Source organism: Labeo rohita, chromosome 14, assembly GCF_022985175.1.
Source record: "Labeo rohita strain BAU-BD-2019 chromosome 14, IGBB_LRoh.1.0, whole genome shotgun sequence".
Taxonomy (NCBI): domain Eukaryota; kingdom Metazoa; phylum Chordata; class Actinopteri; order Cypriniformes; family Cyprinidae; genus Labeo; species Labeo rohita.
Window position 1 is genome coordinate 24,388,224 of NC_066882.1, and position 13,723 is coordinate 24,401,946.

The 13,723-nt window shown below is 28.7% G+C and overlaps 1 protein-coding gene across 1 annotated transcript; it reads right to left on the reverse strand.

Moving 5' to 3' along the window:
* Positions 1-2,852: 2,852 nt before the first annotated feature.
* On the reverse strand, positions 2,853-12,697 carry LOC127175780 (pre-mRNA-splicing factor RBM22). Its single transcript, XM_051127038.1, has 10 exons — positions 12,599-12,697; positions 10,605-10,658; positions 10,479-10,508; positions 10,254-10,386; positions 8,451-8,551; positions 8,168-8,340; positions 7,821-8,021; positions 5,894-6,144; positions 5,455-5,586; positions 2,853-3,688 (listed from the first exon to the last, which is right to left on the reverse strand). Exons 1-10 carry the CDS (start codon positions 12,650-12,652, stop codon positions 3,549-3,551), a joined length of 1,269 nt encoding a protein of 422 aa, XP_050982995.1. The 5' UTR covers positions 12,653-12,697; the 3' UTR covers positions 2,853-3,548.
* Positions 12,698-13,723: the final 1,026 nt, after the last annotated feature.

A 13,723-nucleotide genomic window follows, 5' to 3' on the forward strand; every position in this document is an offset into this window, starting at 1 on the left:
TTTTTGAATTCCTATTTTCATGTTACAACAGAAAGCATTGCACTAACAGTTCATTAAAAAAAATGCTTTAGAGCACAATGAAAAACAGAAAAAATACATTTTTTTTTTTAAAGAGACACAAGACATTGGCTAAGCCAGGGGTGGCGAACGTTGGTCCTGGAGAGCCGCAGCCCTGCATAGTTTTGCTTCAACCCTAATCAAACGCACCTGAACAAGCTAATCAAGGTCTGAAGGGTTACTAGAAAGTAACAGGCAAGTGAGGTTTAATTAGGGTTAGAGCTGAACTCTGTAGGGCTGCAGCTCTTCAGGACCGGAGTTCGCCACCCCTGGGCTAAGCTATGGAAGCCCATTTCCGCAACTGAAAAAAAGAGAAAAAAAAAAAGGCGTAATAGCAAATTTCATCTTACAATTCAGATTTTTTTTTTTTTTCACTTGAAATTTTTCTTGCAACTTGCAATTCTGAAAAAAAATGGCAAATTTGTATCTCGCGTTTATATCATGCAATTCTGGGGGGAAAAAAAAGTCAGAATTGCAAGAGAAACATCAAAATTATTCAATTTGTGAGAAAAAACGCAGAATTGTGAAATATCACACAATTTTGACTTAATTTCTCCCAATTGAAAGTGAAAGTGAAAGTGACAACGTATTGTCAACTATGGTGACCCATAGTCGAAATTGGTCCTCTGCATTTGACCCATCACAAGTGCACACACACAGCAGTGAGAAGTGAACACACACGCACACACACACTGTGAACACACACCCGGAGCAGTGGGCAGCCATTGCTCCAGCTCCCGGGGAGCAATTGGGGGTTCAGTGCCTTGCTCAAGGGCACTTCAGTCATGGTATTGAAGGTGGAAAGAGCGCTGTTTATTCACAATCCCCACCTTCAATCCCTGCTGGTGCGGGAATCGAACCAGCGACCTTTGAGTTACGAGCCCGACTCTCTAACCATTAGGCTGCCCTGTGAGTTTATATCATACAGTTCTGAGAAAAAAAGTCAGAAATGCGAGATATAAACTCACATTTGTTAGAAAAAAAAAAAAGTCAGAATTGTGAAATATGAATTATGCAAATGACTATTTCTCGCAACTGAGTTTATATCATGCATTTCATTTAAAAAAAATGCTTCATAGCACAATAAAAAACAAAAAAAGTAGTTGTTTTTTAAACCCTAAAGAGCCACATAACATTTGCTAAGCCCATTTCTGCCACTGAAAAAAAAAAGCATAATTGCGAATTTCATCTTACAATTCAGATTTTTTTTCCCCTCGCAATTTTTCTTGCAACTTGCAATTCTGACTTTTTTTACTCAGAATTGCAAATTTGTATCTCACGTTTGTGACTTTTTTCTTAGAATCGCAGATTTCTGTCTCGCAATTGTGACTTTTTCTCAGAATTGCAAGTTTATATCTGTAATAAACAAAAATATCTCACAATTCTGACATTATTTCTCATAACTGTGAGTTTATATCACAATTCTGGGGAAAAAAAAAAACATCAGAATTGCGAGATTTTTATTTTTATTTTTTTTGAAAAGTCAGGATTGTGAGATATAAACTCATTTGTAAGAAAAAATCCAGAATTGTGAAATATCTCACAATTTTGACTTAATTTCTTCCAATTGTAAGTTTATATCACGCAATTCTGTGAAAAAAAAGTCAGAATTGCAATATAAACTTGCATTTGTGAGAAAAAAAAGTTTGAATTGTGAAATCTCGCAATTCTGATTTTATTTCTGACTTTATTTCTTACAATTACGAGTTCAGAATTGTAAAATATCTCGCAATTGGCAAGACTTTATAACTTGCAGTTTGTGAGTTTAAATCACATAATTCTGTGAAAAAAAAAGTCAGGATTGTGAAATATAAACTTATTTGTGAGAAAAAAAAACAGAATTGTGAAATATCTTACAATTCTGACTTCATTTCTCAGAATTGTTAGTTTATATTACGCAACTGAAAAAAAAAAGTCAGATTTGTAAGATATAAACATGCATTTGTGAGAAAAACAAAAAAAAAAAAAACCTCACAATTGTAAAATATCTTCCAATTCTGACCTAAATTTCTAGCAGTTGTTTATATCATGCAATTCTGAGGAAAAAAGTCAGAATTGTGAGATATAAACTCGCATTTGTGGAAAAAAAGTCTGAATTCTCAAATCTCACAATTCTGATTTTATTTCTGACTTTATTTCTCGCAATTGTGAGTTTATCTCATAATTTTGAGAAAAAAGTCAGAATTGCAAGATATAAACATGCATTTGTGAGAAAAAAGTGAGAATTGTAAAATATCTTGCAATTCTGACTTCACACTTTATATTGCACAATTCTGTGAAAAAGTCAGGATTGAGAGATGTAAACTCATTTGTGAGAAAAAAAAAACAATTGTGAAACATCTTGCAATTCTGACTTTATTTCTCGCAACTGTGAGTTTATATAATGCAATTCTGAGAAAAAGTCAGAAATGAGTTTATATCATGTAGTTCTGAGAAAAAAGTCAGAATTGCGAGATATAAACTCATTTGTGAGAAAAAAAAAAGTCACAATTGTGAAATATCTTCCAATTCTGACTATATAAATTGCAATTTTGAGTTTATAATCGTGCAATTCTGTATATTAAAAAAAAGTTAGAATTGTAAGAGTCATTTGTGAGGAAAAAAAAACTGAATTGTGAAATCACTCGCAATTCTGCCTTTATTTCTTGCAATTGTGATTTTATATCATGCGATTCTGAGAAAATAGAACTGTGAGATAAAAAGGTGCAATAACCTTTTTTTATTTTTTATTCAGTGGCAGAAACGGGCTTCCATATTACGCAAACATCTCTTATAAAAAAACAAAACATTTTGAATATAATTTCATCCTTTTAATGGACACTAGATTTAATTACATTAAATCACTAGATGTAAGAGTGAACAGTGTGGGTGTACCTCTCAAAAACTATACAAAAACAATTTAAATTAAGCAATCATTTTTTACAAAAAGAAAATGAAGCCTACTTTAGGACCATAAACATTTGCATGAATTAAGCATTAATTATCCACCCAAAGTGTCGGTAATCTACCGTAATGCAACAGCTAACTCATTATGTGTACTTTAATGTGGAAAAAAGGATTGTTTGCACAACTGTAATTACAATTTGAAGGAAAATAAGTTAAATTTGTCATGTCAAACTGCAAAAAGTCCTAAACAGTGCTTTGTTTTAAATGTAAACTTAAGTTAGTGTGAGATATATTAAGATAAAGGTTCACAGATTCAGTATGATGATGTTTTAAACAAGGCAGCTTATGATAACGAGGAGGCAGAAAGTGTGTCTGGAGTAACATGGGTAAATTTTTAATAACAAGGGCCTATGTGTTGGTAAGCTGTGTCTGAGGCGCGTGATAATGTGGCACTGCATCCACACTCACATGACCATACCATAGTGTAGCAGTCAGTCATTCTCTATGATGTCATAGATCAGACTCCACCCTCTCATGACATCACCTTCACAGTTTAATAACCTGCAGCAGTAAGTAAATCTTTACTAGTCCACATGAGGAGTCAATCAGTCGCTGTGGCGAACAGCAGCATGCGCTCCCATGCGCTGAGGATCCTGGGAAGGATAATGAATGTGGCCTGGAGGTCTCAAAGCCATCGGAGGAGGTGGAGGAGGACCCATGGGATGGAACATGGGAGGTCCAAAACCTGAAACCACAAGACACTTACATCTAGTGATTTATTTTTTTATTTCAAATTTTAGTTTAGGTTTTAGTTACTTTGTGTTTTTGTCATTTGTATCATTATTATTTTTTTTTTTTTTTAGCTTTAGTTTGTTTTTATTGTAAATTTACCTTTTTTTATTTTTTTTTTTTGTTTTTTAAATTGTGTATATTTTTTTTGTTGTTTTAAATTGTGTATATAATATATATATATATATATATTTTTTTTTTTTTTTTTTTTTTTTTCCTTTTATTCATTAGTTTTTATTCTTAAGCTCAAATTTAATACTTTTTAAAACTGTTTTAAGACTTGCACAAATAGAATTAATACCATATGAGGTAGGGCAATGTCTATAGTAACATAAAACTGTAAAATGACTGTAAATAGCGTAATTTACAGTTCAGATACAAGTTTTCACAAAAAGAAAGTTTTATAAAAATGATAAACTTCACATTTTAGCCTTTAAACCATTTTCAAAAGTATTAATTATATTAATTTAAACAATTATTATCAATAAATTATATTAATTAAATAACATAAATTAGGGTTGTGCGATATTGATAAAAAAAAATATCATCAGTAATTTTTAGTTATTTTTTATGTGCTTTTGACATTTTCAATCTTTTTTTATATTCTATTTCTCTTTAGTAGTTTAGTTTTATTTCAGTTTTAATAAAGGAATAAACGGATTTTTAATTTCAGTTTGTTTTATTAATTTTATGCGCTTTTTGTCTTTTTTTAGTTTTTATTTCTATTTAGCATTAACTTAATTTTATTTTAGATGTAATAACTTCAACTGAAATGGTATATTAACATTATTTAAAACTGACAATACATTTCAAATTTATATTTTATATTAGTTTTTAGTTTAAGGTTTACTAATTTTATGCAGTTTTAATAAAAGAATAAACAATGTTTTTATTTCTGTTTTATTTCAGTTTTAGTTTTAATAATTTTGTGTGCTTTTTTTTCCTGTCTTTTTTGTTTTTATTTCTATTTAGCATTAATTCATTTTTATTTCAGATTTAATAGCCAACTGAAATTTAATATTAATATTTAAAAATCGATATTACATTTCAAATTTATACTATAACAAATGTATTTTTATTTAGTTTTAGTTTTTTAGTTTAAGGTTTAGTAATTTTATGCAGTTTTAATAAAGGAATAAACTTTTTTGCATTCTATGAATTTCTTTTATTTCTGTTTTATTTAGTTTTAATAATTTTAGGTGCTTTTTTCTGTCTTTTTTTTTCTATTTAGCATTAATTCATTTTTATTTAAATTTCATTTATTTTAACATTTCCATTTAGCATTATTTCAGTTTTGATAACACAATAAACAGAAATCTATTTTTATGTCAGTTCTAGTAATTTTATTATGTGCTTTTGTCATTTTCCATTCGTATTTTTTTATATTCTGTTGATCTGTAATTAACTTTTATTTCAGTTTTAGTTATATTAATTATGTGCTTTTAGAATTTTGTATTTTATTTTAATTTTTCTATTTAGCTTTATTTCAGTTTAATAACTAAAACTGACATTTATTTTTATTTCAGTTAAATTTCAGTAATATTTATTTAGTAATAACTCATTTTTATTAGTTTATTTTTATAAAGCTGTATTTCATTTTTATTTTAGTTTTATTTCAAGTAATTTTATGACTTCAAGTTTGTAGTAGTAGTGAGGTAGCTAAAGTTTTTTTTTTTTTAATCCAATATAAAGATAAGGTGATAAACAGTAAGAAGGGTGCACCTGGTGGCGGTGGGTTTGGGAGTCCGGGTGGAGGTGGCAGACTGATGTTCATGACTGCAGGAGAGCTGCTGGGGTCCAGGTTGAAGTAGTTAGCAGGTGCTTCCTGCTCCAGAGCAGGAGGTGGTGGTAGAGCTGCAATATACACATAATATTTTCATTTTCAAAACCTTGTTACAGTGAGTTTATCATGCTTAAGGGGTGCCATTAGTCACAACGCAAAGAAACAGCAACAAAACAAAAGACAGCAATGTTGAGAAAAATGCATCCAATTCTAATAATATTCTCAATAGATTACTTTTTTTTAACATTTAACATTGTTAAAACTATCATAATTAGGTGGTTCATATGAAAATAATGTCTCGGTAGAATAAAATAAAAAGAAATAAAATTCATTAACAATAACCCAGTAATGCAAGCAATCCACACACACACAACATACTTGTAGGGAGACCCGGTACTGGTTCTAGTCCCGTGCCCATCTCATCGAACCCGTCCTTGCCATCCTTCCCTTTAGCGGCCTGCGATCGGCCCCACTTCACCGCCAGTCTGCGGCCATTAATGATGAGCTTATTGAAGGTTTTTTCTGCTGCGAGCTCTGCTCCCTGTCGCGTGGCAAACTGAATGAACGCGCACTGCTGCCTCTGAACCAACGTGATCGTACGGATCTCACCGTACTGGTAGAAATTATTCCTGCGAGAGAAGATAGAAAAGACAGGAAGTGTTTCAACTGAATACAAATCAAATACAAGTTTGGAATACAATAATAGTGCACTAATGGCTTAACATGACCTCATTACGTTTGATTTTAAAAACGGAAAGTAGCTTCAATATCTTGGCAAATGGTTTTGTTTGTTTGTTTCATTTTTAAATAAATTTGTGTAAAAAATAACTCTCCATTTCCCAAAAATACAAATCTAGAAAGAACTTCTATACATTGCAGTAATGCATCTGGTTCATTCAGCATAGCGTTGTATTGTGGGAAACAGTTTTTCATGCAGTGTGCTCTGGTTGTATCCCAAACACTTTAGCAAATGTTACACGTAATTTTATGTATACAAAAATGTGCATAATGAGCACAGTACACTTACTGCAAACTGCAAAGTAGTAAAGAAGTGTGATAGTATGTCAAAATTAAAAAAAATGTAAAAAAAAAAAAAAAAAAAATTATATATATATATTTATTTATATATAAACACCTCCTTGGTTGGATTCAAGTATTAATTAATTAATTAATTTTTTCTTATTTATTTGCCCCCTATGTTTTGTATATTGTTTGTTAAATTGTTTGTTTATTGTTCATGTTTTGTGAACTATGGTCACCTACATACAGTATCTCATGTATGTTTAAATCTGTTCCTAAAAAAAAAGTTGGGGGAAAAAAAAACATTAATAAACTTTTATTTTACTTTTATTTATATTTATAATTAATTAATATGTTTATTTATTTATCTAATTAAAAAAAGTTTTTAATGTAAATTATTTTATTTCAGCTAATTTTAATAAGTTTAACTTGGAGTAAAATAACTATAAACAGTTATCTGTTATAAGTTTAATTTATTTTGATTCAAGTATTAATTTATTTATCATTTTAATATTAATATTTTTCTGATTTATTTCCCCCTTAAGTCTGTTTAAGCCTGTTCCTGAAAATAAGAATAAAAATTAATTTGAAAAAAAAAATAATAATAAAAAAAAATAAATAAATAAATGAACTTAAATAAATAATTTTATTTCAGCTATTTTCCAAGGCAAAAAATGTATTTAGATTAACTTGGAGTAAAATGACTATAAACTAAAATAAAATTAATTAAAATGAATAAAAACTAAACTAAAATAATAATAATAATAATAATAATAATAATAATAATAATATTTATATAGATATATACTTTAACTGGAATAAATAAATAAATATTATATATATTATATTATATTATATTATATAATATTATATATATTTCTTTTTTCCAGTTAAAGTGTATATCTATATACATATACACTACATGTATATACATTTTATTATTTTATTTCAGCTATCTGTTATAAGTTTAATTTGTTAAACTAAAATGACTAAAACTGAAACACCATTAATAAAAATGTATAAACTAAAATTACAATTAATACAAACTACACAGACATTAAAAAAATACAGAAAATGACAAATACAAGAAAAATTACTAAAACTTTAAAATTAAAATAAAACTAAATATAAAAATAAAAACCAATTCAAAATATGAATAACTATAATGTTACTGAAATAACAATGCTCTATATCACAGTTAAACATGAGGAGTTTTTATATACTTTATTCCCACATATTAAAAACACACTTAAAAATGTAAAATGTCAATAATATTCTTCCTCACCTGAGCTCAGAGTCAGTGACGTTTTCTCCCAGTCCCCCAATGTATAATGTTGTGATGGACTTGTCCTCAGGCGGGTCCAGTCGAGGCATGCTGGATGCTCTCTTCAGAAGTTTATCCGCCACCGGGTCGTTAATGCCATAATAACGATCTTTAATGTTCTGATCGGCCAGAGGATCATCAGGGTCTGTGGGCTTCTCATGCCTAATGAGACATGCAGTAAATGATTAGTGAATTCAGTTTTGCACATGATCACAACACTGCTACTGCCACCGTGTGGACAGTCATCTGTGTTACAATGAATAATTCCTGCTCAATTAAATGATTTTGACAGTTTTTGTCAGTCTGACCTGTAGGGACACTCCTCTCCTCTCTTACATTCTCCTTTCACCCAGAAGGAGCAGATGTGAGGTCTGTTACGTTTGTAGTACGGCGTTGTTCGCGCCAGCTTCAGCAGCATGTCACTGGGGTTCTGTGCTTTACCCAGCATCCCCACCGGTCTCGTACCATCTGAGTTCTGGATCTGACACAGACAGGAAACCAAGAGTTGACATAAAGCACATGCCACAACTTTACATGTTTCTTTTCTCAGGGATTGGATTTCTTAGATGTGATGTTATTATTAAATGTCACCTCTCTCTCCATGTTCTGAGTGTAATATTCCTTGTTCACGTCAGACCTCGGCATGTCGTCTTTAACGGACATTCCCGTGTCTCTGACCTGGATTGGAAGACCTGTAAAAACAACAATTATTTAACACATTCGCATGTGCAGGTAAACAACATTTTTTGCGTCATTTTTAAATTTAATTTATTAATAATCTTTCATTTTGATTTAATTTTAATTTAATTTTGATTGTTATTTTAAAATTATTTATTATAATGTTTCTTTTTTTATGATTTAATGGATTACACTGCCTTGGCTTGCAAAAAATAGTCTAACATTAACTAATTTTTATAGAATATCAATAAAAACAATCTGTCACATAGAGTTTTTTCACAAAATAATATTGAAAATGTTTTCAAATTACATAATTATATTCTATATAATTATATAGAAGTGTGACAGTATGACATTGCAAACATACCGCCTGATATCCAGGGTTATTATAATCAAGTTAAACTAAACCCATTAAAAACAAAAACAACACTTTCATAACATTGAAATAAAATAAAATATATATTTAAAAAAAAAAAAAATGTCCTAAAATTACTAAAATTGAAAAAAATAAAATAAAACTCATATATATATATATATATTATATATATATTATTTATTTTTTTTTTTTTTTTTTTTTTTGGCCAATATACATATATAATAAAACTAAAAATGATAAAACCCCATAAAATTACTAAACATTACTTAACTAATACATTACTATGATTAATGTATTAATATAAAATTAATATATTATAATTAATATATTAATATAATATAAAATTATAATAATATGATACTGCTGCTGATTTGCAAAAAAGCCTAAAATTACCCAATTGGAATTGTGAGTAATTCTGAGTTCAAAAATATTAAATAAATAAATAAAAAAATAAATCTTCCATTACATACAGTATTTTTTTTAAACACAAAATAAGAATTCATTTTTTTTCAAACTATATAAAAAGTGTGATAGTATGCCATTGCAAATACACCCTCTGGTATCCATGGTTATTATAGTTAACTAAACCTAAAATCATTAAAAAAAAAAAGAAAAGAAAAACAAAATAATAATAAGAAGAATAATTATATATATATATATATATATATATATATATATATATATATTTTAATAACCATTTTATTCAGCTAGATGCCAAGGCAACATTTTCATTTAGTTTAACTAAACTCAGTTAAACCAACTAAAGTGACTAAAGCTGTTTCAATTAAAAAATATATATAAAAACTGTATAGAAAAAAAATGTATTGTATAACTAACTAAAAAGGACATAACACAACAAAATTACTCAAAATTACTTTAAAAAAAAATGAAAAATGAAAATATAAAAATAAAAACTATACAGCTGATTTGCAAAAAAAGCCCAATATTAGCTATTTTTTTAAGTTAAAAAATATACATTTTAAATCACATCACAGTTTGTTTTTCTCAAATTAAATTTTAATTTTAAATATATGTATCATTCAAATGCGTGTATAGTTTTAGTTTTCATGACAAAAAAAGAAATACTCAAAATTCATCATTTAACAATTTGCTAAGAAGTGAAAAATGTTTAAAATAATTAATGTCAAAGAACAAAATTTTTTTAAATAAATTTTCTGTAATTGTTTGTTGCTGTTCTGTCACTGGCCATAATTCTAACTTTGAAAAAAATATTCCGCTTAAATTAAAGTTAAAAAAAAAACAGGCTGAGAATAGAACAAACAGTTGTAGTCTGGCTCAGACGAGATTTTCTGTTTTTGGTTCAGGTGTGTAACTCTTACCGTACTCCAGGTCCAACAAACACGTCTGACAGACGTTCTTCATCTTACTGCAGGTCTGACACACCTCGGTCTTCTTAAAGCGCATCCGTACACCAGGACACCAGCGGAAAACAGTAAAGGGACGCGCACATATCTGAAAAAAAAAAAAATTCAAAACATGATTTAATGTCACTGAGCTGCTGTGTAGATACATGCCTATAACCAAACCTTATATAGTGAGCTCACCTTGCATTCCTTGCCATACTTTTCTTTGGTCTGCAAAAACAAAGTAAAAAAGTATAATTACAAAATGAAAAGCTTCAAGTTTAAACTGTTAGGTATAAATTCCCCAAAACACCTGAAATCACTTACCATGCGAATGTATGGATTTTCCCCAAGACATGTTTGACAGAGAATAGGGAAGTCCTAGAGTGAAAAAAGAAAAAAAAAAAACACTGAAAATCAGGACAACAAATGACCTTTGAAAATAAAATAAAATAAAATAAAATAAAATAAAATAAAATAAAATAAATATCTGCTGGCATGTAAACAAAATAATAAAATACATTATAGCTAGATCAAATCCAGGGGACCTTTACATCACTGTTACATTTCACATTTTAATTAGGTTTAATTTAATGTACTAAAATAACTAAAACTGAAATAAAAAATAAAAACTATATAGACATATAAAAACATTCAAATGAAAAAAAAACAAAATGACTAAACATTACTTTAAAATTAAAAAAAAATAAATAATCAAAATATTATTAAAAACTATAATAGTATCTCAATTACTTTTTTTTTTTTTTTTTGGCTGGCAGGTAAACAAAATAATAAATACATTTTGTCCAGCTGTAAAATTTGCTCTATGTTAAAAATAAAAAAATAAAATAAAATAAAATAAAATAAAAAGTATCTGCTAGCAGCTAAACAAAATAATAAATACATTACAGCTAAATATACTCCAGAGAAGATTTACATCACTATTATATTTGACTATTTTGTCCAGCTGTAAAATTTGCTCTACACACACACACAAATCTTAAATAAAATTTAATTAAATTAAATTAAAAAAATAAAATAAAATATCTAGCAGCTAGACAAAATAATAAATAATTTTAATAATAAATAATATTTTTTATTTAATAATAATAATAAATAATTAACTAATTTTAAAATAAAATATCTGCTAGCAGCTACACAAAACAAATAAATACATTATACTCTCTATAAATCTGCTTTGAAACAATTCGCATTGTGAAAAGTCCCATACAAACAAAATTTAGCAAATATTACATTTTTAAGACCTTGGCACGTGCATTTAAAAATAGCTTTTTCCTCATCTCAGACATGCTAGTTTGTCAAAACATTGATCCACTTCCAGCAATAAGTGCTTTGCTGTATCTTCACACTTGCTTTAAGATGCTGTATAAATTCCCGATGTCTCTAAACTGCTCCCTCAACAAGTTCTACCATGTCATTCACCTCATTAGAGGAGCTAAAGATAGTTTAAGCAATCACAGCAGTACTGATATCTGCTAAAGGAGAGAGAGATGGCGTTCTGGATACTCAATGTCTTTATCAGAACACTCAGAAAGAGACAGACTTTCAGATCTCTGCTAAAACAGTGTGGGACATTCAGACCAGCCAGTTCTCATGACAGCGATTATTTGGATGTTTGAACAGAACAGCATGTGCTGACATTTGGTACATTTACAATCAGCTGTCACTAAAGAATGTCATGAAGACACTCCGATATCAACAATGGAGCAGCTGGAGACAAATAAATAACAAGGAGGATTGTTATATAAAGCCTTTCTAGACATCCCAACCATGAAATACACAAAACATAAAATGTATATTAGTTTTAATAACTAGCAATGAAATTAGCAGTTTTTTGAATCCCACTCACACCTGCTTTATGACATTATATAGATTTTTTAAAAAGTTTTTGTCAACGTTTTTGTTTGTTTTTAAAGTATTTTCATTTGTCTCTTTTAAAATGATATATTTTGTCCGTTGTCATACACGTTGTGACGTAAGAATAAAAAATAAACAAACCCTTTATCCTGATTACGCCAAAAAGCATCATAACACTCATTACTAACGTTAATACTTGAAGTTTATGCAAAGATATTTATAGGAAAATATTTGAAACTGACCTTTATTAATCAAAATACATCTGTAAACTTCATTAACGGTTTATTTTATATTCTAATACATATTCTAACAGCATGCGCCAGCAGAGTAAGCGAATCATTTATCACTTTCTATAACTGTCAGTTAAAAATGTGTCGACAAAATCTCTGTCTTTCAATAAGTGAATAAACAAACACAAGTGTTTAGCAGTCATTAAAACATACCGAATCTTCCCAGTTCTGTCTGTTGTAGGTGTTTGAGCCCAGGGACGTCGCCATATTTCACGCACGCAACGTCGTGGAACGAAACAACGACGTCACGACGTCATGCACCCCCCGCTCTTTAAGCGGCTGTTCTTGGGGCAAGTAGTGATACATACAGGACTAAAACTAATAAAGTACTATAAAAGTGAACAAACACAACCGGAACCAGATGGTTTTTATCAGTGGTTTATTTAAAAATAAATAACGTCATTTTGTAGAGGCCCACAGTGTACTGTGTAGAATTTATTTAATGTATTCGTATGTTTAAACTGTGTCAGCTTTCATTTTAGGACATGTAAATATTTGAATGAATCATATGTTTTTTTTGTTTTTTGTTTTTTTAAATAATTATATTTTTTCACACTTTTGTACTGCTTGGATAATCCCATGATATAAACCGCATATCTTTTCTCATTTTTTAATATATAGAAATATAAAATATTAATATTCTTGATCAATAACTTTTTTAAAACAATAAAATAAGTAAAACACCAAAAATAACCATTTTAAAGGGCAATTAAATGAGCACTTGATTTCATCTAAGAGGCACATGATAAAAGTACATCCTATGATCTCAATTCTATGTCTATTTATATGTATATATTGTATATATAAAGGGGATAAAAATGCAGCTGAATGCCTTTTTTGCAACGTTTTAAACTTGGTTTAAATTCAGTATTTGCTTGCATTCATTGTGTGTACTTATACACGTACCATTAAAAAAGGATGTAAGTTATTAACTTTTTAAATTTCACATTTAAAAATGTTTAATCATTTTTGAATATTTATTCCAATGAAAAACTTAAAATAAGTAAGCAGGTATGACCTGCAATATTCTAGATACATGTATATTTAGTAAAGAGCCATAGATGTACCTAGTGGGTAAAGCATGGTATTACAAATGAAAATAATTTTTCTCAGAGTACAAAAATTACTCTAATTTGCCTTTTTGCACTGGAATTTAAAACCCTTTTCTCTATTTAACCTTAAATACTACACTAATTTTAATATAAGTAATATAAATATATATATATATATATATATATATATATATATATATACAGCACCGTTCAAAAGGTCAGTACA

Coding starts and splice junctions, on each gene's coding strand:
- LOC127175780 (XM_051127038.1), bottom strand. CDS start 12,652: ATGGCGACGTCCCTGGGCTCAAACACCTACAACAGACAGAACTGGGAA. Junction 10,387..10,478: donor AGTATGGCAAGGAATGCAAG/GTGAGCTCACTA, acceptor TTTTTTTTTCAG/ATATGTGCGCGTCCCTTTAC. Junction 8,552..10,253: donor TTTGTTGGACCTGGAGTACG/GTAAGAGTTACA, acceptor TTGTTTTTACAG/GTCTTCCAATCCAGGTCAGA.